The sequence below is a fragment of the Rattus rattus genome, chromosome 17 (genome assembly GCF_011064425.1).
Source record: "Rattus rattus isolate New Zealand chromosome 17, Rrattus_CSIRO_v1, whole genome shotgun sequence".
NCBI lineage: Eukaryota > Metazoa > Chordata > Mammalia > Rodentia > Muridae > Rattus > Rattus rattus.
In genome coordinates this window covers 15,350,365-15,377,697 of record NC_046170.1, presented here as the reverse complement: position 1 = coordinate 15,377,697, position 27,333 = coordinate 15,350,365, and the positions used below count along the sequence as shown (strand labels likewise).

The following is a 27,333-nucleotide window of genomic DNA, read 5'->3' as shown; positions in this document are numbered from 1 at the left end:
ACCTCTTCCTCACAAGGTCTGCGTAAAGCTGTTACCATGTGTGGAATCGGCAGTGGATGGAACATGGGAAGGCCCAACTGAAAGCCACCTTCTTACTTTCTGAGAAGTCAAGGGCCACCGTCCCTGTCGAGAGGAAATGCTCGCCCCAGGAATCTCAGGCAGCACGGGCACTTTATTTATATGTGTACATATGTACAGAGGCATCTGTACAGCACAGGACCGGAAGCCTGCTCCGCTATGGACCTAAAGATGCAGGACTGGGTGCCCCCGTTTTGGTTAGGCCTGTTGAAGCCACACCTTCAGCAGGACACCGGGAGTTCGACCCTGCTTCGGGCTTAGTACCTGGGACCATTAGGGATGCGGGTGGGACTGGAGGAGCTGCACTGCGGGGTACACTCTTTGTTGGGGCTACGGTTGGAGTCTGGGGGTCAGGAGAGAGTTTGGGGGAGGCGGGCTTAGAGCGAGGTCCGCTTAACGTGGTCCGCTCTTCCACCTCCTCTAGCACCCAGCGCTCCCGGACCCTTGGGGCATCAGGCACCAGAGGCATCTGGGCTACAGGTTCCTTCAATCCCTTGGAGTCTGTGCCCAGAGGCTGGGGTGTCTGGGTCTTGACCCCTGGCCGGGCAGGCTCTACAACAATGGGCACCGGGGGTGTTCCTGCCTCACCGGAGCTACTGCGCCGGCCTGTCTCATGTTCCTGTACCGGGCTTAGCGCTGCCTTGGCCAGGGCTCTGGCCACCCCACCTGGGCCATCCTCAGTCTGCACGCTCTGGTGCCTTGTGCAGCCCAAGTCACGCTCCAGGGTCCGGCTCCCAGGGGTAGTCGCGCGAGGCGGAGTGCAAGCCTCTGTACCTCCCGCGGAATCCTCCTTGCCTGACGCCATAGGTCTCTGGACACCATCGGGTAGCAACGGGTCCGCGCCCAAGCTTAGGGGAGATTCCTGGCGGCCCAGGCGTCTCATGGCGACCTGCCGGGTCGCCCCAGGACCCTCAATAGGAGGCGTCTCACCATCGGACTCGGCGAGGCTATGCAGCGCCAGCTCACCGTGGAAGTCCTTTCGGAAATCAGGGTGACCCACTTCCAGGCTGTGTTTGCGCAATGCTCCCTTCTTGTCTGCTCCCAGCGAAGCCCCTAGCTTTTCCGCTGACTGCACGCGCTTGAGCAACGGCGAGCGTGGTGGCTCTGCACTTTTGGGGCGCGGACGCACGACAGGCGGCGATGAGTGCAGTTTGGCAGGGAAGCTCTGCGTGGTATGGGAGCTACCCACCGTGTGGCCTGGCAGCGGCGGCGGCGACGCCTGCGTCGGGGACGGAGTGTGCGCCAGAGGTGACAGCGGGATGTTGCCAGCCGATTTACAGCGCGCTGAGCGATACTGGCGGTGTAGTTTCGGTGACAGCCCGTGTAGAGTGCTGGGCCTGATGTGGTGCGAGGCGGATGAGGCGGGGGAATTAGGTGTGCTGGAAGCTGGAGAGCTACTCTGTGACGAGGCACCTGCAGGCCAGAGAAGGTGCAAATATTCTGAGCACCTCGGTGCCCCAGTCCCCTACCCCGCGCAGGCGCAGAACCTACCTAGGTAGGCGGAGTCAGGTGTGGAGCGATAACTATGCGTGGGCGAGCGTGCGGGTAGTCCGTGCGTGGGCGAGCCAGGAAGACTGTCGCTGGACGACAAAGACCGGTTCAGAGAGGACAGAGATCGGCTAGTGTGCAGCAGGTTTGACTGTTTTGTGATCTTCCGGAAGAGGGAGCTCCGCTTCTTGCTGGGGGACAAATACCAAGAGGTCACATCTCTCCTTAACTCCGGAGCTCTGGGTTTTCCCGGCTTCTAGACAGCCCAGTAACCACCTACCCCTTCTACCACTTCCCCTCTCCCTACAACCCGTCTATCAAAGCAGAAGTCTAAGCTCAATTCTGCTTGGCGCCAGGGTACAAGGCAAGAAAGCCCATCCAAACAGACTTGGCCTCTTCTGGCCCCTCCCATACATCTAGTCACACTCCTTTCCCGTGCAGGCTTAGTTTACAGGTTAGTCAGTTCTCTTCTTTAATCAAATCTGCGCTCAAGTCCTGGCTGAACTCATTCATCAAAACTTCTCTCTCTCTCTCTCTCTCTCTCTCTCTCTCTCTCTCTCTCTCTCTGTGTGTGTGTCTGCGTGTCTGTGTCTGTGTGTCTCTTCTCTATCTCTGTCACAGTCACTGTTCTCTGTCTCTCTCACAGACAGGGTCACTATGTACTTCTGGCTATCCTAGAACTCTATGTAGACCGGACTGGCTCTGAACTCAGAGATCTACCTACTTCTGCAGGGGATTAAAGGCATGCGCCCCTATGGCCAATTGTCAAAACTGTTCTCTTCGACTCAGCAGTTATCAACAGTGGCTGCTCTTCCAGAGGACCAGAATTGGATTTTTAGCACCTTGGGGGCATCTGACAACCACCTGTAACTCTGTCTAGAATCTGACAAAGAATCTGACGCCCTCTTCTGGCCTCTGCAATACACATGGGATAAACAGAAACAGAAACGATCAAAACACGAATATAAATTTAAAACAACAACAAAACTAAAACAAAGCTGGTCTCCAGGGGCTAGAGCCATGGGTGGTTGGTTAAGGGGGTACATTGGTCTTGAGCACCTCTGTTACACAGCTAACTCACAATGCCTGTAACTCTAGTAGCATCTGGGCAATCCAACCAATACTCTCTTCTGGCCTTCAGAGGCAACTGCACTCAGCCACAAACAGACACAAACCTATGCATAATTAAAATAAAATATTTTAAAAAGTAAAATAAATAAACCTTTTCTCTTGCATCTGGAGAGGTGGTTCGGTGGTATGAAGGCCTGGGTACACACACACACACACACACACACACACACACACACATACACCACTCATCACCTCACACTCTCCCTAACTCTTCCAATCTATGAGAGAAGAAATTACAGTCATACCCCATGGATAACCGTTTCCAAGTACCCACACTATGCAACTCTCATACAGTTATAAGGCCTAGAGACCTCACAGGTGAGTTTGTAAACTTACGAATAGAAAAATCCAGGAAGTAAGGATGCATTTATAGTAACACACCTGCATCATTAAATAAGCCTGGGTGTGTTTCTTTTCTTTTTTTCCCTTACTACGTAGGTCCACACTGGCTTTTTTTTTTTTTTTTTTTTAAGATTTATTTATTATATATATACACTGTCACTGTCCTCAGACACACCAGAAGAGGGCATCAGATCTCATTACAGATGGTTGTGAGCCACTATGTGGTTGCTGGGATTTGAACTCATGACCTCTGGAAGAGCTGTCAGTGCTCTTAACCACTGAGCCATCTCTCCAGCCCAGCTTTTTTTTTTTTTAAGATTTTATTTATTCTGGGGTTGGGGATTTAGCTCATTGGTAGAGCGCTTGTCTAGGAAGCGCAAGGCCCTGGGTTCGGTCCCCAGCTCCAAAAAAAAAAAAAAAAAGATTTTATTTATTCATTTTATATATGATGAGTACACTGTCACTGTCTTCAGACACACCAGAAGAGTGCATTGGATCTTGTTACAGATGGTTGTGAGCCACCATGTGGTTGCTGGGATTTGAACTCATGACCTCTGGAAGAGTAGTCAGTGCTCTTAACCGCGGAGCCATCTCTCCAGCCCCCCCACACTGGCTCTTTCTTTCTTTCTTTCTTTCTTTCTTTCTTTCTTTCTTTCTTTCTTTCTTTCTTTCCTTCTTTCTTTCTTTTTTTCTTTTTCGTAGCTGGGGACCAAACCCAGGGCCTTGGGCTTGCTAGGCAAGTGCCCTCCCACTGAGCTAAATCCCCAACCCCCCACACTGGCTTTTAACAAAATCCAGAGGTCAACCTCCCTGGAATTACAGGGGTACCCCAGTTCGTCTGCTTAACTGTATCTCGTGTAGCTCAGTCTTACTTGGTCCTTTGAGATAGCTTCTCCCTACATTAGCCTGGCTTCAAACTCACTTTATAGACCAGGCTAGCCTTGAAACTCTGAGATCTGCCTGACTCTGCCACCTCACCATTATTTGTTTGTTTGTTTGTTTGTTTGTTTTTAAAGTGTCTAGCTGTGTAGACCAGGATATGGTCAAACCTTGAGGAATGGGGTCTGCTGGAACTAAAGGCATGCACCATCTTGCCCAGTCTGGTAGTAATCTTCTCAGTCTTGTTGTAACAAGTCTAACCTGCTCAAGGGCTCAGCCAAAATGCTTTTAAATAGTTTCCTTTCCTGGCTCCTCCCACTTTCCCAGCCTTCCGCTCCCCACTCCCCCCCCTACTGCTCTTTCCCCTAAGGTACTTGTCTGGCACCGCCCACCTTAACACCGCCCACTGGTAGAAGGATAAACTACTTATGGCCCCACCCACCTCTCTTGGCCATCTTTAGCCGAAGGCCTCTTGTTCCTGCGGGCCATTTTGGCTTTGTAGCTGCTGCGCCTGGCCGGCCCAATCCGGATGGAAGTGTTTTCAAAGGGTGTGGTGGTCACAGCTACTTTGTTGCCGCTCTGGGAGAAGGGAGGGTAACTCATTTGTTAGAGGATGCTGGGTCCTGGTCCTCGCTCCACTCACGGCCCCCTATGCTCACCTTCAGAATCAGCTCCACCACCTCAGGGTGCACCATACCGTGCACAGGCTCACCGTTCACGTGAGTGATGAGGTCTCCAGCACAGAGCCCTGCCTCTTGGGCTGGACCTCCTTCCTCCACGTGCTGTAAACCAACAGGCATGATTGAGGGATTGAAAAGAAAGACAGCTCCACATTTTTTGCGTTGACTTTTTACGAAATAGTCATTCTCCCTAATACATAGATGAATGAGCTGGGATTGGAGAACGCAGTGAAAAGAGAAATCTGCGCTGTTCACTGCAAGACTCCTTTCCCCGCTCATTCCCCAGCCCATGAGACTCACCCAAACAATGTGGTGGACACTGTAGACATCTGAGTCGCCCATGTAGACACGGATGGCTCGTAGTGTGAAGCCATATTTCTTGCCCGAGCGTTGGATGGTGATGGGGGAGCGGAGTCCACTGACAGCTGGTGAGTAGTCTCGGCTAGGCGAAGAGTCCCGAGAGGATGGATTGGAGGAGAGAGATCGAGGGGACATGGGACTAGCCAGGGGTGAGCCTCCGTGTGGGTCCACTGCAGACACAATACCTTGATGGTCAGAGACCAGGGCAAACCTCCCTCACATTGCTATCCCAGGATCTGTTCCTCACAACTCAAGTCCCAGAGTAGCTTCCTCATTACTCCACCTGAGGCCCAGCAACCTTCTTGCTACAGTTACAGGGAGCCCCTTCCCTGGTGTGTGGGCCCCGCTTCACCTGCAGGAATCATGACCGACAAGGCTGTAGCTGACGCCGACTTGATAACTTTGCCCCCGGTTCGAGACGGTCGCTTCTCCACCGCGAGATCCCCAGACAGCTGCTGGTGCCTCGCCCTTCGCAAAACCAGGTCATTGGTGGCCCTAGGGCCTGACGGGTCTCCATCCTTGGAGGGTGGGCAGAGGTCACCTGGATGTGAGCGCTCAGCTGCAAGGGACAAAAGCTATCAGGTCAGGGACTTTCCACATGCTGTCCTTATTCCTCGGACTTCACAGAGCAGGTCACAAACACCCGTGGCACAACCTCTGGCACAGGGAAAGCGTCACTGCCCATCAGTTTGGCTGAATGCCAACCTAGAATAGTGAATGTTCTTTTGTTTGTTTGTTTGTTTGCTTGTTTGTTTTGAGACAGGATCTCAGGATATAGCCCTGCCTATTCTGGAACTCACTGTGTAGGCCAGGCTGGCCTCGAACTCATAGAGATCACCTGCCTCTGCCTCCCAAGTGCTGGGGCTACAGGGGGTGCCACCATTCCTGGTTTAGTGCTCTTTTATATTTATTTTTACTTTATGAGTGAGTGTTTTGCCTGCGTGTATGTATGCGCACCGTGTGTTCAGTGCCTGCCAAGTCAGAAGAGGGTCTCAGATTCCCTGGAACTGGAGCTACGAATGGTGGAAGCTACCCTGTAGGTGCTGGGAACTGAGCTGGGTTCTCTGAAAGAGCAGCAAGTGTTTTTAACCACTGAGCTATCTCTCCAAACCCTGGGTGCTCAAAAGAAAGAGAGAGAGAGAGAGAGAGAGAGAGAGAGAGAGAGACAGAGAGAGAGAGAGAGAGAGAGAGAGAGAGAGAGAGAGAGAGACAGAGAGAGAGACAGAGAGAGAGACAGAGAGAGACAGAGAGAGACAGAGAGAGAGAGAGACAGAGACAGAGACAGAGAGACAGAGAGAGACAGGGTGGGAGTGGGGGGTGGGGAGGGGGTTAAGCCACAGCTCCCAGGTCTTCCGCTGGAAGATTCTAGGCCGGGGCTCTGCCGCTGAACTTCACCTGGCAGGCGTTCTCGGTGGTAATACCCACAGACAGGTACATGAATAGTGCGTGAGGTCTCGCATAAACTGTCATGTACATTAAATGGATGCTCAGTACATCGCCCATGGGAAACTGGGGAAAGGCTAGAGAAGGCACTCACTGGCCTCGGGTTCTCCCGGGGTGGATGTGCCCTCTCCTTGTGCTGCTTCTTTGGGGACGCGTGTGTCCAGTGAGCTAGGGGGATCAGAGCTGGGCCGAGGAGGTCTGCGGAGTCGGGCCTCATCTTCATCCTCCTGAGGGGCAGTGAAGCGGCTGGGCTCCAGCAGCGCTGAGAACCGTCTGCGCGCTCCCAGCGGGGGACTGGCCTCTCCCTCCAGAAAACTGGCTTCAGATGCTGAGAAGCGTTTACTACGCCGAGAATACCAGATCAGAAGGAACACTCCCATTTGGCCCCGCCCTCGAGCCCCTCTATAATTCCGCTTACATCTCTGGAGAGCCCCCTCTCCAGGTCTTCTCACGCAGAGTCAGGCCACCCAGTCCCTCCCTCTTTCCGGCCACCTTCTCCTCCGGGCCCTTAGCATTTGGGTCCCGCTTGCTAGCCCCTGATGCTGAGACGGGAGTCTTGGGTTCGTGCTGAGACAGCTGCTCCATACTGCTGTACACCTAAGGGCAGAGTGGGCGGTGCTGAGTACGCCTTCGCGCGCGAGCCAATCAGTTTTCTGCAACCGGAGCGCGCGCAAACCAAGCTCTGCTCTCCTCGGCACCGCCTGCTCAAGCCTACAATTCCCAGTACCTTCAAGAGACCTCATGCAAAACTAAACCTGCCTTGCTCTAGGCTCATCTGGTCCAGCTCTTTACTTAGCCCGGTCTTGTAGGCATTCCCTAATTTCTACCTCTATGTCTCCAGGCTGGGCAAGCATCCTTCCAGTTGCTCGGTACTGCTAAGACTGCACAGCTTTGACCAACCCAATGCTAACCCCAGCCCACCCCCCAAACTAGACCTCTCAACTCCTTAGTTCTTAACCCCACTTTAACTTTCCAAACTGAGACCTTGTGTGCCTGGAACATTGCTGCCCAAAGACCTTCTAGGTCCAATCCCCGCTCGGCGCACCTTGCTGAAGCGCGGAGAGCAGGAGGAGAATTGGCGGATCTCCACGGGCTCCTCCTCAGTGGTGTCGTCCTCATCATAAGAGTTCACATGGTGATACCTGTCGGAGCGGGCTGGAGAACCGCAGCCTCCTCAGAGCCCAGCCAAACTATGTCCTCACCACGCCCCCTCCAATTTGCTCTGAGTTTCTTCCCTAACCCCCCTCCTCACCTCCACCCGTTTCCCATTTTCCATATCTCCTCACGGAGCTTGAGATTGGCTACATTACCAGATGAGTTTACAGGGCCCTGTACCTTGGCTCCACCTCACCCCCACCCCTACCCGCATCTTGGTCCTGGCCATATCATCTAACACAAGTCCAACAGGACAACTCTACCACAGCTCTCCCTCCCACGCTGAGCCTCCACCCTGTCCCCTACGGAAGCCCTTGCCTAGTGTTTTTGTTTGCTGTTGTTGTTTGGTTGATTTTTTGAGACAGGGTTTCTCTATGTAGCCCTGGCTGTCCTGGAACTTACTATGTAGACCATGCTGGCCTCGAATTTACAAAGACCTGGCTGCTTCTGCCTCCAGAATGCTGGGATTAGAGGGCTGTACCAACAGGTCAACCTCATCCTTATCTAGTTCTTAACACAAACATCATTGTTCCCAAAGTGGATAGCGCTAAATCCCATGAGGCCACACCCTAAAGGCAGTTTGGGTCTTCTCTCTTTTTTTAAACCTTTCTGGAACTTGAACCCAGGTTCTCTCCCATACCAAGCAGACAGCAAGCCTGGACTATATCCCTAGCCATCTTCCCACTTTTTCTTTTCTTTTCTTTTCTTTGTATAAATGTGTATATCTGTGTGTGTGTCTGTGTGTGTCTGTGTGTGTGTATGTGTGTATGTGTGTGTGTGTTTGCCTAGGGAGCCTAGAGGCATTGTATCCTCTGGATCTGCAGTCAATGTCTTTAATGCCCCCTGCCCACCTCTAACCTCCACCCGCTGGCATGGTGCTGGGTATGAATAGAATCTTTGTTCTCCACAGGAGCAGCAAGGGCTCTGGAACAGAACCTTCTTTACAGCCCTTGCTATTTTTGCTTTGTTTCAAGGCGTGTGTATGCTCTGCCTGCCTGTTTGTCTCGGTACCACTCTTATCCTGAAGTCTGTGATGGTCAGAAGTGGGTGCTGGTTCCCCTAGAACTGGACTTACAGGTGTTTGTGACCGAGAATGTGGATGCTAGGAACCCAGGTCTTCCAGAAAGAGCAGCCATATCTCCAGTACCAACACCCATTTTGACAGAGTCTTAGTATGTAGCCATGGCTGGCTACCCTGGAGCTCACATAGATCTGCCTGCATCTGCTTCCGAAGTGCTGGGATTAAAGACATGAACCACCATGCCCAACTTTAAAACACTTGCCTATAATCAAGGTAGCCGTGAACTTGTCGGGTACTTGAGGCTGACCTTTGACTCTCCCAAGTGCCGGGATAAGAGACATCTGCCACAATATCCGGACTCAGTTTTTATTTTAAAAAACTGAGTCTCACTAAGTTGTTCAGGCTGGCCTTGAATTCTCTGTGTAGCACAGAAAGCCTTGCCTTCCTAGTAGCAGAGGCATGGGGCCTGCGCCACCCAGCCTGACCGGCATCAGCCTTTTTATCCCTCAGCCAGGCTCCATCCCAGACCTCACTCTTTGGATCCCGTTCTCCACTCAGACCTGGCACTGTGTCTCTCCCTACCCCCAACTCACTGTCAAAGTAGCTGGTGTCATCTTCCGACTCTAGGTGGGGGATGAACTCTGCCTTCTGCCTCAGTAGCCCCGTCCAGTCTAGGTCTCGGAAGAAGCTATGCTGCTTTACTTCAAAAGCACCGCCTGTGGGCAGAAGATGAGAGAGATTCCTGACAGCCTACCCCGCAGACCAGCCCTTCAGCCCATTTTCCACCCCAGGCCTCCGCTCAGGCTGGGGCAGCGCCCTGCTCCCCTCCCTCGGCTGTCTGTGCAGAAGGCCTCTTACCTGCCCCAAGCCGGACCAGGGGGTTGGTCTGCAAGAGGCTAGATATTAGAAGCTGTGCGTCTGTGGGCAGGGCCTCATCCCCTTCAGGCCACAGTATGTCGTCTGCAAAGCAAAGTGAAGCTGAGAGGTCGCCCCAGGCTGCCCGTCTTTGCACAGTCCTACCTCCCACACAGGGGTCACGTACCACTGATGACCTGTCCAAAGAGCTCTTCTGGGGTATCCCCGAAGAAAGGCACACAGCCCACCAGGAACTCGTAGAGAATGATGCCCATAGCCCACCAGTCCACTGGCTTGCCGTAGCCCTGGCGCAGGATGACCTCGGGTGCGATGTACTCCGGGGTCCCACACACCTGGGGGCAGGCGGTCAGCCTGTGCCCTGGCCACAGAAGGGGCCTCAAGGGAGAGCTGTGTCCCCCACCAGGCCCTGGGCCCCTGAGGTCCTTCCAGGTCACTCCACCCTTGGTGACCCCCATGCCCACCACACACCTGTTTGTCCAGGAACTCCCGGGCGTCTTTCTCAATGTGACCTTCATATAAGTTGGTGGTGAGGCTCATGAGTCCCATCTTGGAGAGGCCAAAATCCGTGAGTTTGATGTGGCCCATGGAAGTGATGAGGAGGCTTCAGGGACAAGGACATATGCAGGTTTCAAAGGTGAGGTCCTTCCCCTTTACCCCTGGGTTTTCCAAGGGAACCATGGGGATGGGGAAGAATAAAGAAGGTCAAAGCTCACTTGTCTGGCTTGAGGTCACGGTGCACGATGCCATAATTGTGTAAGTACTCAAGAGCTAGAACCGTTTCTGCAAAATACATTCGAGCCATCTCCACAGGCAGTGCCCCAATGTTCTTCAGGAGAGTGGCACAGTCACCACCTGAGAGGCAGGGAAGAGATTCAGATGAGGAGGGAGTTACCTTGCACCCAAAGCCAAGCACATGACTTTCACTGTTCCTCTACTTCTATTGTACCCATTTTGCAGAAGGGGAAAACTAAGACAGAATGGGAGCTCTTCCCAAGTTTCAGAAAAGAGCTGCACTCTCCTAGACTTATCTCATGTTTTTAATTACCCTTTGAAATTGGCACACCCAGCCAACTTTCTTCACAAGGACTCAGCCTCAGAGAGAGGTCTGGTCACACAGGAAGTTGGTGATTGTGAATTTTGTTTAGAGTGGAAGGAAGCATGACTCTTGGCCTCTTGACAACTGAACCTTGAGGGTCAAGGGCTTCTAAATGTGGGCTCCTTCCAGCCAGGAGGAGCGTGGTCCACATGTTACTTAGCAATGCTGCAGATGGGAATCCAGGGGTTTGCGCATGCTCAGTAATAACCCCACTGTGGAGTCACGCTCAGCCCCCCCACCCGATGGAGTCTAGACCGGTGCTTTGCTGATGAACCACGGCACTGCTCCCCCATTAGTATTTTAGTTTGCCTGATACCCACGCTTCCTTTTCCTTACAGATGTCACTCAAAGCAAGGCCCCTAAGTCAATATGCAACAGGTTTATGTTCTTTCATATAAGCATCCAGCATAGCATGCGCTTTGCTGGATAGCAGCCTTGCTACACTATGGTACCTCAGGAGGGAACCTGCATGTGAGGAAGCAGTGCTATGTGACTGCCAGTGGCTTGGTAAGAGCACCTAGATACAGCCATTCCTAAAGGCGGCATAGACTGTTCCAGCATAGAAGCTCATGTTTCCTTGCTACAAGACATAAAAAAAAGATTAATGAAATGGCTGGAGCCGAAGCCAAGCATACACAAGGCCCTGGGTTTGAACTCCAACACAGCTCAGAAATATATTAAGATGGAAATAAGGGGGCTGGAGAGATGGCTCAGTGGTTAAGAGCACTGACTGCTCCTCCAGAGGTCCTGAGTTCAATTCCCAGCAACCACATGGTGGCTCACAACCATCTGTAATGAGATCTGATGCCCTCTTCTGAAGACAGCTACAGTGTACTTACATATAATAATAAAACTTTAAAAAAGTGTAAAGTGTGAGCAATAATGTAAGCTATGAGCTTCAGTCGATATTGCAATCATTTAATTAATTTTATCTATAGTATTTTATTTATGGTAATATTTACTGTTCACTAAATTATAACGGAAGCTGGCCTGGGACTAGCTCTGCCTGTGATTCAGAAGGAGAGCCACTGCCTAGAATCCCCCAGTGAGGCACTAGGGGTATGCATTCTATCCCCAGCAGCCCACAAAAAGTAAATATGGAGGAACAAATAGATAGAAAGTGGAAGAAAGAATTGGGTGAAGTCGCACAGCTGGGGTCCCAGCTACCTGGAGATTGAGGACGGAGATGGACTATTTCAGAGAGAGGGGCGGGGGAAGGAGGAGAATTTGATGGACAGTGAGTAGATGAGCAGAGAAGGAAAAGCAAGACAATAAAGAGATAAATAGGGCTGGAGATATGGCTCAGCGGTTAAGAGTGCTGACTGGGGTTGGGGATTTAGCTCAGTGGTAGAGCGCTTGCCTAGCGCAAGGCCCTGGGTTCGGTCCCCAGCTTCAAAAAAAAAAAAAAAAAAAAAAAAAAAAAAGAGTGCCGACTGCTCTTCCAGAGGTCCCAGCAACCACATGGTGCTCACAACCATCTGTAAAGAGATCCGATGCCCTCTTCTGGTGTATCTGAAGACAGCTACAGTGTACATATAATAAAATGAATAAATCTTTAAAAAAAAAAAAGAGAGAGATAAATAAACGGATTGGTGGAGAGGTGCATATAGAATACACAATGGGGTGCTTACATATTAGTAGGAATTATAACTTAACTAAATATTAATTAATACAAAGTAAGCCCGTCCCACCAGAAAAACCCACAGCCAAACAAATAATTCTCACAAACCCCAGCACGCAGGAGGATGAAGAAGGAAGACCAGGGTTTGAGGCCAACCTGAGCTACGTACTAAGACCCTGTCTCAAAACAAAAATTATTCCAAATAAACGATGGTCAGAGTGGACAGACATATCAAGGACAGGAGAGCAAACAGTTGGGGAACCATGTGATCGCATAGGGTGACCCCAGGTCAAGTGCGTGGCCCAGCAGCATTGACCCGCACAGAGGTGCCCCACAGGTGGCCCCACCTTCCACATACTCCATGACCATGCAAAGATGGCGCCGGGTCTCAAAGGAGCAGAACATGCCGACCACAAATGGGTTCTCGGCAAATGTGAGGATGTCACGCTCCACGAACGCCTGCTGGATCTGGTTGCGAAGGATCAAGTTCTGTTTGTTGATCTTCTTCATGGCGAAGCGCTGCCGTGTGTCCCGGTGCCGCACCAGGTAGACGGCCCTGCGGGGGAAGAGAGCGAGGACCGGCCATCACCTCCGAGACACCCGGCCTCCGCCGCCCTCCCCCGCCAGAGCCCCGGGTGGCTCACCCGTAGGCCCCATTGCTTATGAGCTTGATAGTGTCAAAGTCACTTTCACCCGGAGGTTTCTTGGCCTTGGAGGTGCTGCTTCGACCCTGCAGGGGAAAGTGCAAGACCACCACCATCACCACCACCTTTGCCTATGGGGAAACTGAGGAACGAAGGGACGAAAAATTCCTTTATCGAATTTGCATGGTGAGAAGGCACCAAAGAGGCCACTTAAACCCAAATATTCTCTGCTGTCATATTTCCAACTTCTGCTATTAGGGAAGATAGAAAACCCACAAAATGGCTCGTCACACAACATGTATGAAATGTTCCTAGAGGTTGGGAACTGGCAGGATGGCTGAGTGGGTAAAGGTGCTTGCCACCGAGTCTGACAACCTGGTTCAATCTCCAGGGTAGACGCAGTAGACGGAGAAAGCTGACTTCTGCAAGCTGTCTTCTGATCTCCACACACATGCACGCAACACACACACATAAGTGTAAGACACACACAACTCATACATGTACACAAGCAAAATTAACAAAGGTGACAATAAATGTTAAATCAGAAAGTCCCAGAAATCAATAACAAAGCCTATAGATTGAAAAGGAAAGACATGGCTGGGTGGTGGTGGCACAAGCCATTAATTAGAGCACTCAGGAGGCAGAAGCAGGCCGATCTCTGTGAGCTTGAGGCCAGCCTGGTCTACAGAGCTAATTCCAGGAAAGCCAGGGCTACACAGAGAAACCCTGTTTTGAAGCAAAACAAACAAAAACAAAAAAGAGAGAAAAGGAAAAATGGACAAAGTGAAGTAGAATTGTCAGAGAAGAGGCTGGGTGCTTGCTATCAAGTCTGACAACCTGAGCTCAGGCCTCAGGGGGGGTCCATGAGAGAAAAAGAAAACTAACTCCCAGAAGTTGTCCCCTGACCGCCACATGCATGCTGTGTTATATCCCTCCCCGTAAATAAAGAAATACGATGAAATGTTTAAAAGGGACAGAGGGGCTGCTAGACATGGTGGCACACGCCTGTGATCTCTGCTGAAACAGGAGGAGGAGAAGATGAGGGCACACAATGAATTTCAAGTCACCCTTAGCTTCGTGGGGGACCTTGTCTCAAACAATAGAGCAGGGGAGGGGATAAGCTAACCCAGAGATGGAACTAAGTCCGTGCCTCTGGGATCAGAGGAGTGAACTGCTTATCACTTAGCCGGGGCAAGGTACTCCTTGGCCATGCAAGGGACATAAACTAGTTAGAGTCACCAGCAGGCAGCAGTGTAAGTGCTAAGTGTGCCAGATTATTGACTCTACGATGTTTTACAGCAGGGCTGGGGGTAGACTGATCTCTAGCACAACTAAAATCAACAACAAAAATAAATCATGTGCTTTGATGGTGGCTTCTGCTACTTTGCAGACACCAGTAGTCCCAGATACTGGGAAACCAAGGCAGATGCCTCACTTGAGCCCAGAAGTTTGAGGTCAGCCTACGTAACATAGCAAGTGTTCATCTCAATGTCTGTTTTGGGGGTTTTTTTTGAGACAGGTTTTCTCTGTGTAGTCAGTCAGTCCCTGGCTATTCTGAAACTCACTCTGTAGACCAGGCTGACCTCGAACTCACAGAGATCAACTTGCCTTTGCCTTAAGAGTGCTGGAATTAAGGGTGGAGCCACCACAGCTCTATTTCAATATTGTAAAGATTTCCTTTTAGATGTGAGTTCCAGGTGGTTTTGAGGCATCCTACGTGTGTGTTGGGAATTGAACTCAGTTCTCTGCGAGAGCAGTAGATAGCCTGTCTCACCCTTGATTTCTCTCTACTCTCTACATAAAAATCATTTTACTTATTTGTTTACTATTAATATGGGGAGTTTTTTAATTTGTCTGCTTGTTTGAAATAAGGTATCCATCTCTACATAGCCCTAGCTGTCCACTATATGGACCAGGGCAGCCTCTAATTTCCAGAATCCCCCTCCCTCTACTTCCCAAGCACTTGAATAAGTGTCTTTGCCTAGATTCAATTTGGTGAAAGGGTTACCTGAGCCGGGCATTGGTGGCACGTGCCTTTGATCCTAGCACTTGGGAGGCAGAGGCAGGCAGATCTCTATGAGGCCAGCCTGGTCTACAGAATGAGTTCCAGGAGGATAAGGGCTACACAGTAAAAAATTGTCTTGAACCCCCCCCAAGGAAAACAAAAAAAGTAAAAACACACAAAACAACAACAACACCACACAGGGGAAAAAAAGGTGGCACATTCCAGAACCTGGGAGGGTGAGGAACAGGATGGTCACGAGTTCTAGGCCAGCCTGGGCTACATCCTAAGGTCTTCTTTTTAAAATTTGAGGTCTTGGGTCTGGGGAGATAGCTCAAGTCTGTCAAGTGCCTGCCATGCAGGTATGCGGCCTTGAGTTCATATGCCTGGCAATCGCATAAAAGTTGGAAATGATGGCCCTGTCTAACCCCAGCGCTGGGTAGGCTGGAGACAAACAGATGCGTGGGATTCCCTGGAGAGCCAGCCTAGATGATTGGTGAGCTTCAGGCCCAGCGAGACGCCTTATTTCATAAAACAGGACAGAGAGCAACTGAGGAAGACAGCAGATACCATCTCTGATTTCCACCTGCACACACGCACGCACGCATGCACACACCTCAGGGAGAAAGAACTAGTGTACACATGTGAAACTGAGACTCAGCGCGTGAGACCGAGGCAGACAGCCCCTGGCTGGCCTGAGCACCAGCCCTTGGCCACACCTTACCTCAGACGAGTCATCTTGCTCAGGCGTGTTGGAGCCCCCGCTGTCCTGCTCCTCCAGGCGCACCACATCTACAATGAGGTGGGTGTGAGTGACTGTCCTACTGCTCAGCCCACCCCCTCAGGCCCCTCGCACACCTGGAAAGGGGTCCCGAGTGAGGCCCAGCTGCCGGATGATGTATCGGGGGATGTCAGTTTTGACCAGGTGGCCCTCCTTGGCGTGGCCTTCCGCTGCCTCCAGCAGGTGGTAGAATTCTTCTGGGTTGAATTCCTAGGGGAGGGATGGGCTCAGCTTGGTTGGTGTGCCCAGTGAGGGCCACCCCATCCCCCACACTGCTCAAGCCACCCCTCACCAGGCACTCCAGAAGCCTTGCAGGGCGAGAGATGATGATGAGCAGTTTCTTCACCAGCTGAGTGACGAAGGCCACCTCCAGGCTCTCCGAGCGTTCGTAGGCCTAGAGGGGGGTAAGTGAGAAAATGGGGCTCACAGGTCAACTGCTCACCCAGGTCTCTTTCCCAGACCAGATTCTCGATCCCTGGGGACACACAGAGCTCCTGCCGCTTCATTTACAGAAGAGGACTGTGGGTGACAGAGAGTGAGCAAGTAAGTCCCTGTCCAAAACCGTGGTTATTATTGTTATTATTGTGTGTGTATGATGTGCATGAGTGCAGGAATGTGTGTGTCATGGTGCACATGCAGAAGCCAGAGGACGACGACTTTTGAGAGTACGTTGTTTCCTACTGTAAGGGGGTCGCTGTCATTATCGATCTTCCAAGGTAAAGGAGGCACACGACTTGGAGCCATAGATGTGGCTCAGTGGGCGATGAGGGCCTACTAACCTGGGCTTTATCCTACACACACACACACACACACACACACACACACACACACACACACTCCCAGAGTGGGTGGGTGGGGGTGGGCAGAGAGATGGCTCAGCAGGTAAGAACACTTGCCGTGGAATTTGATAACCTGAGTTTGATCCCAGAACCCCCGGTGGAAAGAGAGACGTGACTTTCAAAAGCTGCCCTTATGGTGGAGAGATGGCTCAGCGGTTAAGAGCACTGACTGCTCTTCCAGAGGTCCTGAGTTCAATTCCCAGCAACCACATGGTAGCTCACAACCATCTGTAAGATCTGATGTTCTCTTCTGGTGTGTCTGAAGACAGCTACAGTGTACTCATACATTTAAAAAGAAAGGGGAAAGAAACAGCTGTCCTCCTGTGTCCCCACACACAATAATTAATAAAAGTTTAAGTTGAAATGAAGGGCTGGAGACAGTTCAGTGATTAAGAGCAGTGGCTACTCCTGCAGAGGATTGGAATTCAACTTTCTATAATTCCAGTTCCAGGGGTTTCTGGCTTCCAAGGGCAATCAACGCACAGACAGACATACAGCAAAACACCCACATACGAAATAAAAGATGACTCTTTAAAAACAAAATAAATAATGTTAAAGAAAATGAAAAAAAGGAAAGAGTGAGTAAATCACCCTTTTATACTTTTTCTAGGCATTGATAAGGCTGCAGAGCAAACACTGAATGGAGGTCTAATGGGACCAGAAAGATGGCCCAGTGGTTAGAGCACTGACATGAAGCCCTGAGTTCAATTCCTATCAACCACATGGTGGCTCACAACCATCTGTAATGGGATCGGATGCCCTCTTCTGGGGTGTCTGGAGACAGCTTCAGTGTACTCACATACATGAAATAAGCAAATAAACCTTTAAAAAGAAAGAAGAGAAACAGAGCTACCACCAAACCCACCGTTTCCTCTGCTCAGGGAATCCTCCTGCCTCCTCCCACAGATGCCATCTACTCACTCTTGCCCCAGTTTCTGTCACATCCCCAGAGAGCCCTTCTGGGGACTCTTCATAAGATACCCACTTACTGTATTGTTTGCTTCCTAGCCCTAAAGTCAGCTGGCATCATAATCCCTGATCTGTTTCCCGGTGACTCCTGAACTAGCATTTGCTCCCCAGGGGCAGAGACACTCGTCTTCTGTGCTGCCAGGGCCCCAGTGCTCAGTAAGCGCTCTCCACCATCCTTGACATGGATGGGGTATTATCTTGTTTGCAGTTAGTTGTATATCCTCTTAATTAATCAATTAATTAATTAATAAGCAAGGTCTGCTGTGTAGCCCAGGCTGCCCTAGAACTTGGCTTGCTCTTGCTTAAGTTTCCCTAGTGCTGGATGACAGGTGTATGCTGCCACAGCAGGCTCACCCTTGTTTATGCTGTTTATGTGTGTGAGTGTGTGTGTGTGTGTGTGTGTGTGTGTGTGTGTGTGTGTGTGTGTGTGTGTGTGTGTGTGTGTGTGTGTGTGTGTGTTGCTAGGGATGGAACCTGGGGCTACACATGTTAGGCAAACCCTCTGCCAATGAGCCATGCCCCCAGAGACATGTTAGCAATATTTGTTGAGCTGGGCACCAAGCCAGACACCAGGAGCTCTGTACTGAGCAGAACACTCCCGTGCCCAGTCATAGAGTTGACTCTGGAGTACAGAAACTAAGAAAGAAGATAAGTAAAAATATGTAGAATGGTGTATGGCCTGTTCGGGGTTTGAAATCACACACAGCCTTTGTGTGGCGCTGTAGGCCCGTGGCCCCAGCTACTCAGGACGCTGAGACACAGGGAGATGTCAAACCCAAGGCCTGCATGGGTTATGCAGTGATCGGAAGGCCAGTGAGTGGACAACTTAGTGTGAAGTAGGAATGTAGTTTAGTTAGTAGAGTGCTGCTCTCCTGGCATGCAGAAGTCCTAGGTTCCAATCCCAGCTTCTCATAAATGAAAGGTTGTGGCACAAGACTCTAATCCCAGCATTCAATAGGTGGAAACTGAAGGTTCTCAACTACAGAACAAATTGGGGACCAGGCTGTACTACTGGATACCATGTTTTGAACACAATGAAGGGAACAAGGAAAGAAGGAAGAATGGGAAGAAGGGGAGCTGGAAATGTTGTTCAGTGGTAGAGCACTTGCCTCAAATGTCCTAGGCCACTGGTTCACAGGGTTCAATTCCCAGTGAGGGGTAAGGGGGAGGGTCTAGGAGCTACCAGAAAGGGCGACCGTTGCTTAAATAACTGAAGGGCCTGTGTGGAGATAAATTCTAGCTCCTTCATTGGACCTAGAGTGGGAGCCACAGTATCCTCGTTTTCCACCTTGCCAGCCCGGAATACCGCTCTTGGCGGGTGTAGGAACCTGACGGGGTCTGCCCGACTCATGGGCGGGGCCTGAGGTAATTGGCACTCACGTCCTGCAGCAGCTTCTCTAGGTTTTCCTGCAGTTCATAGAAATAGACCGTGGTGATGAGCCCATCGCGGGACTTGGTAAGGCAGTCTCGGGCCAGTTCAATGATCTGGTGGTGGATGAAACTGAGCACGCCGTCGGCCAGCGGCAGCACGCTGTCAGGTTCGTAGGCGCGGGCGAAGTCCCGCAGTTTCTCTTCCATCTGCGCGGTGGCCTGGACAGCGGTACAGGGATGCAAGGCTCTGGGAAGCTGTGGTCACCGGAGTCTGCGCCGCGCAAGCTGACCGCTAGAGGGCACGCAGAGCCCAGGTGCCCGAAGAGAAGTTGTGGTGTGATGAGGGGTGGGAGTGGGGGGTTTGTCTCACCTTCGGGAACCGCTCCTTGTACACATGGTTCATCATCACGATTTCGTTGTCGTAGGAGGAGGGGGAGCGTCCGGGGCTGCAGGAGAAGAAGTCCATCCTGTCCAGCCCCCTGACTTAATGCTGCCCCCCCTGCCTCTTCCCCCCCACCACATCCCCATCCCGCTTTCCTCCGACCCCCGCCCCAGCTCGCACTCCACTGCATTTTTCCCAGGGCCGAATGTTCGTTGATCATGCACCAAACCCCATCGGTCCAGAAGGGACATTCGGTGCCAGCGCACCTGAGGCTCCGAGAGCGAGGACGCACGGCGGGGGAGCGGCGGCCACCATCTTCGTCGGTGATGCTCTCGGTGCTGCCGAAGTGTTTGGACAGAAAGTGCAACTCGTCCACAGTGGGCTGGTAGGGTAGTTGATGCAGGCGCTCCTGGGAGGAGCAGGAGGACTACGGGGAGGGCGGTGTGTCAGAGCCACCGCAGGGGCAGCACAGCACTAGACCCTGGCCTGGGGTTCCCTCGTGTGATCCCAGCACTTAAGAGGACGGAGGGTTTGAGGCCAGCCCCGGTTACACTGAGATCCTACCTCAAACCACTAAAGGGTTAGGGAATATTGCTATGCTATTGGCTCCTACCTTACAGTGTGCTCTCAAGGCCGTCCACTAGACCGCCTGGCCTTACCTCCTTGCCGTATTCCTCCTACGAGCACCTTTCTTTGCCCGCTCTATTCCACCCCTACTGCTCCAGCAGATCTTTGAACATGCCAGATCCGGTTCTGCCCTAGAGTCTTGGCATTAGCTATTTTTTATGCTTGGATCAGTCCCCCTGTGGGTCACTTGCTCTGCTCCAACTCTTGGCTGGATAGCTAGTGTTCTTTCTTTTTCTTTCCTTCCCTCCTTCCCTCCTTCTTTCTTTTGTGGTACTGGAGATCAAACCCAGGGCATCAGGAATGAAAGGCAAACACTCTGCCAATATAGCGATTTCCCCGGCTGTTCCTATCTTTCCTTTTTTGTTCTGTTTTTGGCTATTTAGTTGGTTGGTTGATTTGTTTTTTTGGACACAGGCTTTCTCAGTGTAGCCCTGGCTGTCCTGCAACTCACTCTGTAGACGAGGCTGGCCTCGAACTCAGAGATCTCTCTGCCTCTGCTTCTCAAGAGCTGGGGTTAAAGGTGTGTGCTAACACTGCCCAGCCTTTCCTTTTACCTTTCCCCTTCTTCTTCCTTCCTTACCCTTCTGCCTCGCCAGTGGTGGTGAGGGATGGACGTAAGGTCTCATGTTGCTTAGGCTGGACTTAGACCCCAAATGTTCCAATTTTAGAGTCTGGGGTAGGGTGGGGAGATTACAGGCTCTGCCACAGTAACCAGCTGTATAACAGAGTTACCTGTGTATCCCGTTTTCTGACGCCTTAGGCATTGACCACGCTGCTGACCTCCTGAACATGTCACCCCCAACTCCCAACTGATCCTCTCTCTTGCTTCAAGCGTTTCCTCTAGGAAACCTTGCTTTCTTCCCCCACCCCCCAGCCAGGTCACATGATCAATACTTGTAATCACCGTGGTGATAAATGGCTAAGAAAGCTAGAAGTATGCCTGTAAGGGGCATTGAAGGACAGGGATGTTTGAGGTGTGCAGTGTGTAGACAGTTGGGCTCTAGGTACAAGCTATGCAGGATCTGGCTTGCTAACGATCCTTGGGCTCGTGCCTTAGTCTCCAAGACTGAGTCATCACAGACAATGAGAAATGAGTTCTCAGGGAATGCGGCGAGGGCAGAGATGGGTCTCTGCAGAAGACCTGTCACCTCTAATGGATGGACAAGTCACTTGGGTCCCTGCCCGCCCATCAATCTGCCTCCACATACTCACTGAGACGGTTGAGCTTGGGGTGTTGGTGCCATAGCCAGAGGAAGGAAGGGAAGCAAGGGACCACCGGCGTCCATCCGCCCTGCAACCCAGTGAAGCTGCTCAGAGTCTGCCAAAGGACCCTCACTCTTCGAGTGAGAGAAACCACTTGCCATGACCAGCATGGGTGTGGGGGATGGGGATGCTCAGATATCTGAGACTTTCAGAGTGAAAAAAGAAAGATGGCATCTTCTAGTCAGATGCCAGGATCTTGAAGGGAGAATCCCATTTCTTTGGGACTTCCTATGATTCTTCCTTGTTTGGTATTATCGCCATACCAAAAAGCCACACACACACACACACACACACACACACACACACACATAAACACACACACATACAGACACACACACACACACACACACACACACACACACACACACACACACAAACACACACACACACACACACACACATAAACACACACACACACACACGCACACACACACACACACACACGCAAACACACACACATACACACATACACACACACATACACACACACACACACACACACACATACACACATACACACACACATACACACACACACACACACACACACACACACACACACACACACACACACACACACACACACATACACACACACACACACACACACACACACAAACACACACAAACACACACACACACACACACACACACACACACACACACATAAGACACACACATGACACACACACACACACACACACACACACACACACACACACACACACACACACACATAAACACACACATACACACATAAACACACACACACACATACACACATAAAAACACACACACACACACACACACACACACACACACACAGGGTAGACACAGGAGGATTGCAGAAGCCCAGCCAAAGGAAGCCAGGAGTGTGGCTCAGCAGTCGTGAGCTTTCAGAGCACGTGCAAAGCCTTGGGTCCAATCTCCAGTATCACAAGTCATAGTAATACAATAAAAAAAGAAGCTAGCACAAATAAATCATCCCTGGGGACCACAGAACCCAACTCCAGAGAGTCTCCACGAGAAATTTCCCAGAGAAGACCCCTAGGCATCTACTACACAAAAATAGCCTATCCTTGGGCTAGAGACGTGGTTCACCAGTTAAGAGCACTGGCTGATCTTCCAGAGGACCCAAGTTCAATTCCCAGCAACCACATGGCAGCTCGCAACTGCCTATAACTCCTGTTCCAGGGGATCTGACACCCTCACACACACACACATACATGCAGGGAAAACACTAATGTGTGTAACATAAAGATAAATACTAAATTTAAAAGAGAACACATCCTCTGACGGACCCAGTCCACCCTGAGTTGGGTCTTCACACTCTTGGGCACAGTAGCTGTCACAGGATAGCTGCAACCACTGATGTTCATGTACCTGGCTTGGCCGAGTTCAGACCGAGTCTGGTGGACTGGCAGAGGACTCCAATCCTGATACTCAGAGGTGGAGGCAGGAGGATCGAACGCTCAAGGTCAGTCTGGGCTACAGAGTGCTGTCCTGACTGAGAAACAGTCAGAGGGAACAGGAGAGATGCTCAACAGTTTTTTTTTAAATATTTATTTTATTTATGTGACACACCAGAAGAGAGCATCAGATCCTGTTACAAATGGTTGTGAGCCACCATGTGGTTGCTGGGAATTGAACTCAGGACCTCTGCAAGAGCAGCCAGTGCTCTTAACCACTGAGCCATCTCTCCAACCCCTGAACTCTTCCAGAGGTCCTGAGTTCAATTCCCAGCAACCACATGGTGGCTCACAGCCATCTGTAATGGGATCCAGTTCTCTGGTCATGGCTGGTCGTGTCTGGTGCTCACTTTTAATCTCAGTACTTGGGTGGCAGAGGTAAGGAGTTCTCTGCGAGCTCCAGGCTAGCCTGCTCTGCACAGCCATTTGTGATGGTGGTGAACACCTGCAAGAACAGCTCCTTGAGAAGCAGAGGGAACATCTTAGTAGTAGAATAAGAGTTCAAACTCCTTCTTGGGTACACAGCAAGCTGTAGGCTACCCTGAGCTACATGTGACCCTGTCCCAAACGACACAAAACAACTCAGAAATTCGTCTGTTGGAGATGGGTAGGTAGGCCAGTGGTTAGGAGTACTTGTTGCTCTTGCAGAAGACCCAGGTTCAGTTCCCAGCACCCACATGATGGCTCACGACCACCTATAACACCAGTTCTGGGAGATCCGATGCCCTCTTCTGACCTCAGAGGGCACCAGGCACACATATAAGCAAACCACTCAGGACATATACATATAAAATAAATTTAAATCTAAAAGTCTTTTAAAATTTTCAACTCTCTTAAGGCCAGTCTGGACTACTGAGTGAATTCCAGGACAGCCAGGGCTACACAGAGAAACCCTGTCTTAGAAAAGAAAGAAAAAGAAAGACAGAAAGAAAGAATGAAGAAAAGAAAAGAATGAAAGAAAGAAAATTCCACTTCTCGGTCCCCCACTCACGACTCTTCACTAAAAGCAGTTGTGGATATCTGTAGTCCCGTACATGAACTGGAACAATATTCTCTCACACGCCAATGCATAATCACATGGCGAAGCAGACACACGCTGACATAAAGACACGCAAGAGCTAAGACTCACACAGACACACACACACACAGAGGCGCACTGACTCATGACTCTGGTTTTGTCTTCATGCAGCTACACATCCGAGACTCTCATTCACTGTCTGACAGTCAAACTCCCACACAGCTACACACTCATCCTGATGCCCACACCCATTGATGCACACAGGCCAAAACTCCTTCACATATATTATGTCACAGACACACACTTACATACATTCCCACTCACACAGGGCCACAAACTCATCCAGTAACACTGACACCCATTCATTAATGTGCACAGGCACAAACTCCCCCCCCCCTCTCTCTCTCTTACACACACACACACACACACACACACACACACACGTTCCTACTCCCACACAGGCTGCACGTGCCTCAGAGATACAGAGGTGGGGGTGTCCTTTAACTTACAAACCCACAATACACACAGATTCACATCCCAATGAACGTGCATGTCCCTACACTTGAGCACACCCACACTGGCATTAGGATGACCAGCCTCATACACACACCGTCTGACAGGGTGGGCTCTGGCCTCTTTCTACACAGGACAGACACAGAGTGGCTCTTGGCTTCACACTTCCTTCAGCAAAGTTCTACTACTGCTGAAAGGGGTTCCCCTTCCTCTCCAGGAAGCTATTTCCTTCCCATCTCCTCCTACAGCCTTCATCAATCTTTGCGATGACCCCTGGCCTCGTTTTTTACTGCCTCATCCTCCCCTCACTATTCTAAGGACAGAAATGAGGTGTCCTTTATCCCATATGTCTAGTTCCTAGAGGGTCCTTAGCCATGAATACAGTTGGAGAAAAAGCGTCGCCAACTCCCACTCCTGGTCCAAAGATCTCAATGACTCTTTAAAAGTTTCTCCACAAAAAACAGGAACTCTCCACCCCTCCCCACTTTTCATTATGTTCCCCAAGAAGATTCATTTAAATCCACCAAGAACTTTGGAGGCAAATGCAACACCACCTTGCCTTTGGAAAATGTCCTAGCCACCCTTCCCCGATGGAGGGCCTGAAACCCTTGATGGGCTCGGTGCAGTGTGCGCTTGCGCACCTCATCTTGACGGCCCTGTTCTGTTGCTATGGAAACGCTCGGCCAAGCACACGAGGCTAGGAGGAGGCCGACCCTGGGGCCCCAGAGCCAGCAGTTTCCCTCCACTTAAAGCTCTTCTCCATTCTACACCAGTGATTGGCTCCACCTTTTTATAGGCTCCACCTTGAATTCTAGTAGCTTTTCGAGCTAGGACATTGAGGCCTTTCCACTGGTCCCCAGAGGCTACTCGGGTGCAATTAGGACAAGAACAGATGGTGGCCCAGACGGTGGATGGGGAGGATCGCACCGAGTTCTGGGGCCCTCAGGGGAGGGACTCACCTTCGGGAAGAAGCAAACGAGAAATGGGCAGGGGTGTTGGGAGAGAAGTTGCGGGGGCTGTCCAGGGGACTGCTACCTGTAGGAGAAATGAGGGTTTTAGGGTCTTCTGATCACCAAAATAGGTTACTAGGGACAGCTCACCATTCTAATGTAGGCCCGTGCACGTATAGTAGGCTACGCCCCTTTTGCAGTGGCCCTGCCTCTCTAAACATTTTTTGAGGAGGGTCTCGAGTCACTGAACTCACCTTGGTGCCTATTTAGCCTCCTTTAAGACGGCTCCGCCTTTCAGCTATGGTTTCTCCTTTCTGCCTCTACCCTTGTCCAATCCAGCATCCTCTAAACTGGTTGCACACCCACAATCAATCCAGGGTGGCCATGCCCATACAGAAATGGCCACGCCCCAGCTGTGGCCCCGCCTCCCATGGTCTACATCCACACCGACCCAGGCTGCATCCTTATCTCACCTAAGTGACCCGGCAGCGGGGAGTGGGGTCGCGGTAGCGTCGGAGAAGTGCTTGTCAGGATGAGGCTTTTCCGGTTACTGGTACGGCAGCTGCCAGGGAAGGAGAGCGGGTGTCAACGGAGACCCCAGACCTTTGAGTGTGAGCCTATGGGGCCACTTTCCATTTTAGGCTCTCACTTCTCTTCCAAACACACAGCCAGGATAGAGTGTGTCTCGTGTGCAGCTCTGGGAGGTCTGTGTCAGCTACGGCCTGATAGTCACGGTGATACCATTGGTAATCCTGAATGTCCTTGAGTCTGCCCATAACATTCACATGCAGCATCCACCGAATGAGAGCCACACTGAATAACACTGGTGTGTCTAGTATGCTATCTGTGTGATGGCACGTCCTTCTGTGTGGGTGATGCTGTAGGAAACACAGCGTGTTCATGACTGAGCATGCAATTCCTGCATGGTGCATGAAGGCAGAACATTGCAGGTGTGCTCTTGTCAGTTGGGGTTACTAGCATGAGAGACGCTGGCTCTGTGTGTGTGTGTGTGTGTGTGTGTGTGTGTGTGTGTGTGTTCAACACTGTCTTCCCGTCTACTGTATGTGGATTTAACACCCTGTGACACTGGGTGCATCCAAGCAGGCGACTATGTACCACAAGGGTATCTGCTATGTGACCATTTATCCCTGCCTTTGCAGGAGTCCCTATGTCTGTTTATCCTGGTGTCAATGTGACACAAATGTTGTGATGTTATTAGGTGTATGGTTGTGTCATTCTGAAAATGGATCTGTGTATCTTGGATGGGAACGTTCTTTTGGTGGGTAGTCATGCATGTGGCATTTTACTAGGAGAACACTGTGTGAGTGTGTGTGTGTGTGTGTGTGTGAGTGTGTGTGTGTGTGTGACACAGGAGGTGACCCTATTTGTGCATGACTTTGACCTGTGGCTGAATATATGTGGAGCCACTAGGGTTGTATGTGTGTGGTCATGTTCTGTGTGACACCGTGTGAGGACGTGCTTGAGTTGGGAGGCTTCCTGCAGGGATAAAGACCCCCCCCTTTTCCTCTGCCTAGCAGCTGGATAAGAGAAGCCCCCAGTCGCTCTAGCCCCCTTGCTTTCCGCCGCAGTGACTGAGCATATTAGCTTGTCCAAGAGCACGCAGATGGGGGTGGGGGGAGACCAGGCTGCGGCTATTGTTCTGAGGGTGCCAAGGCCCCCCTCCCCTCGTTCCCCTACCCTCACCCGGCCTCCTGAGCCCACAGCGTCCGCAAACAAAGGCGCCGCAACCCCCCGCAGGCACGACCCCTTTCCCCAGCTCAGGCCTTTTCAGTGCCCCCCCATCCCCCCCCCCGTAGGACGACCTGCACTGTCCGCGGTCAAACCCATCCCCTGCGGGAGGGCACAGCGCGGACACCTCTGGCGCAGCTGGACAGCTAGCAGCATCCCGGCCCCGCCCTGCCGCAGCAGCCGGCAGGGTGTCTTCACCCGGAGGTCCCCGACAGGGTCCAGGGGTTGGGGGTCTACCTCTTGGTGCGGCGAAACATGCTGCCGCCGGGGAAGGAGGGCATCGAGAAATTGGAAAGCGCGGTCCAGAGAGAGTCAGACATGACCCGGCGGCGGCGACATGGTGGCAGGTGCGGCAGCGGCAGCGGCAGCGGCAGCGGCAGCGGCAGGGGGGAGCGAGTGTGCTGGGCGGAGGCTGGAGCCGCAGCAGCGGCCAGGGGAGGGCGGGGGAGGGGAGGGCCCTGCTACTGCGGCCAGTCGCGAGGGGGCGCTGCGGGGTGTCGCCGCGCGAGGCCCCGCCCGTGTGCATGCCTGGTGCCCCTACCTGGGGGCCTTATCCCACTGCATCTCTCCCCCAAAGCTCACCTGC

The 27,333-nt window shown here is 51.5% G+C and overlaps 1 protein-coding gene across 1 annotated transcript; it reads right to left on the bottom strand.

Moving 5' to 3' along the window:
* Positions 1-152: 152 nt before the first annotated feature.
* Positions 153-27,148, bottom strand: Mast1 (microtubule associated serine/threonine kinase 1). The gene is made up of 26 exons (XM_032887615.1): positions 26,985-27,148; positions 25,472-25,560; positions 25,008-25,083; positions 20,998-21,076; positions 19,425-19,585; positions 19,147-19,222; positions 18,786-18,995; positions 15,890-15,991; positions 15,675-15,807; positions 15,541-15,608; positions 12,815-12,900; positions 12,518-12,726; positions 10,167-10,305; positions 9,922-10,054; positions 9,620-9,785; positions 9,436-9,537; positions 9,171-9,293; positions 7,447-7,556; positions 6,820-6,998; positions 6,496-6,743; positions 5,311-5,517; positions 4,899-5,128; positions 4,578-4,700; positions 4,361-4,497; positions 1,570-1,757; positions 153-1,491 (listed from the first exon to the last, which is right to left on the bottom strand). Exons 1-26 carry the CDS (start codon positions 27,065-27,067, stop codon positions 236-238), a joined length of 4,713 nt encoding a protein of 1,570 aa, XP_032743506.1. The 5' UTR covers positions 27,068-27,148; the 3' UTR covers positions 153-235.
* Between the last annotated feature and the right edge of the window lie 185 nt (positions 27,149-27,333).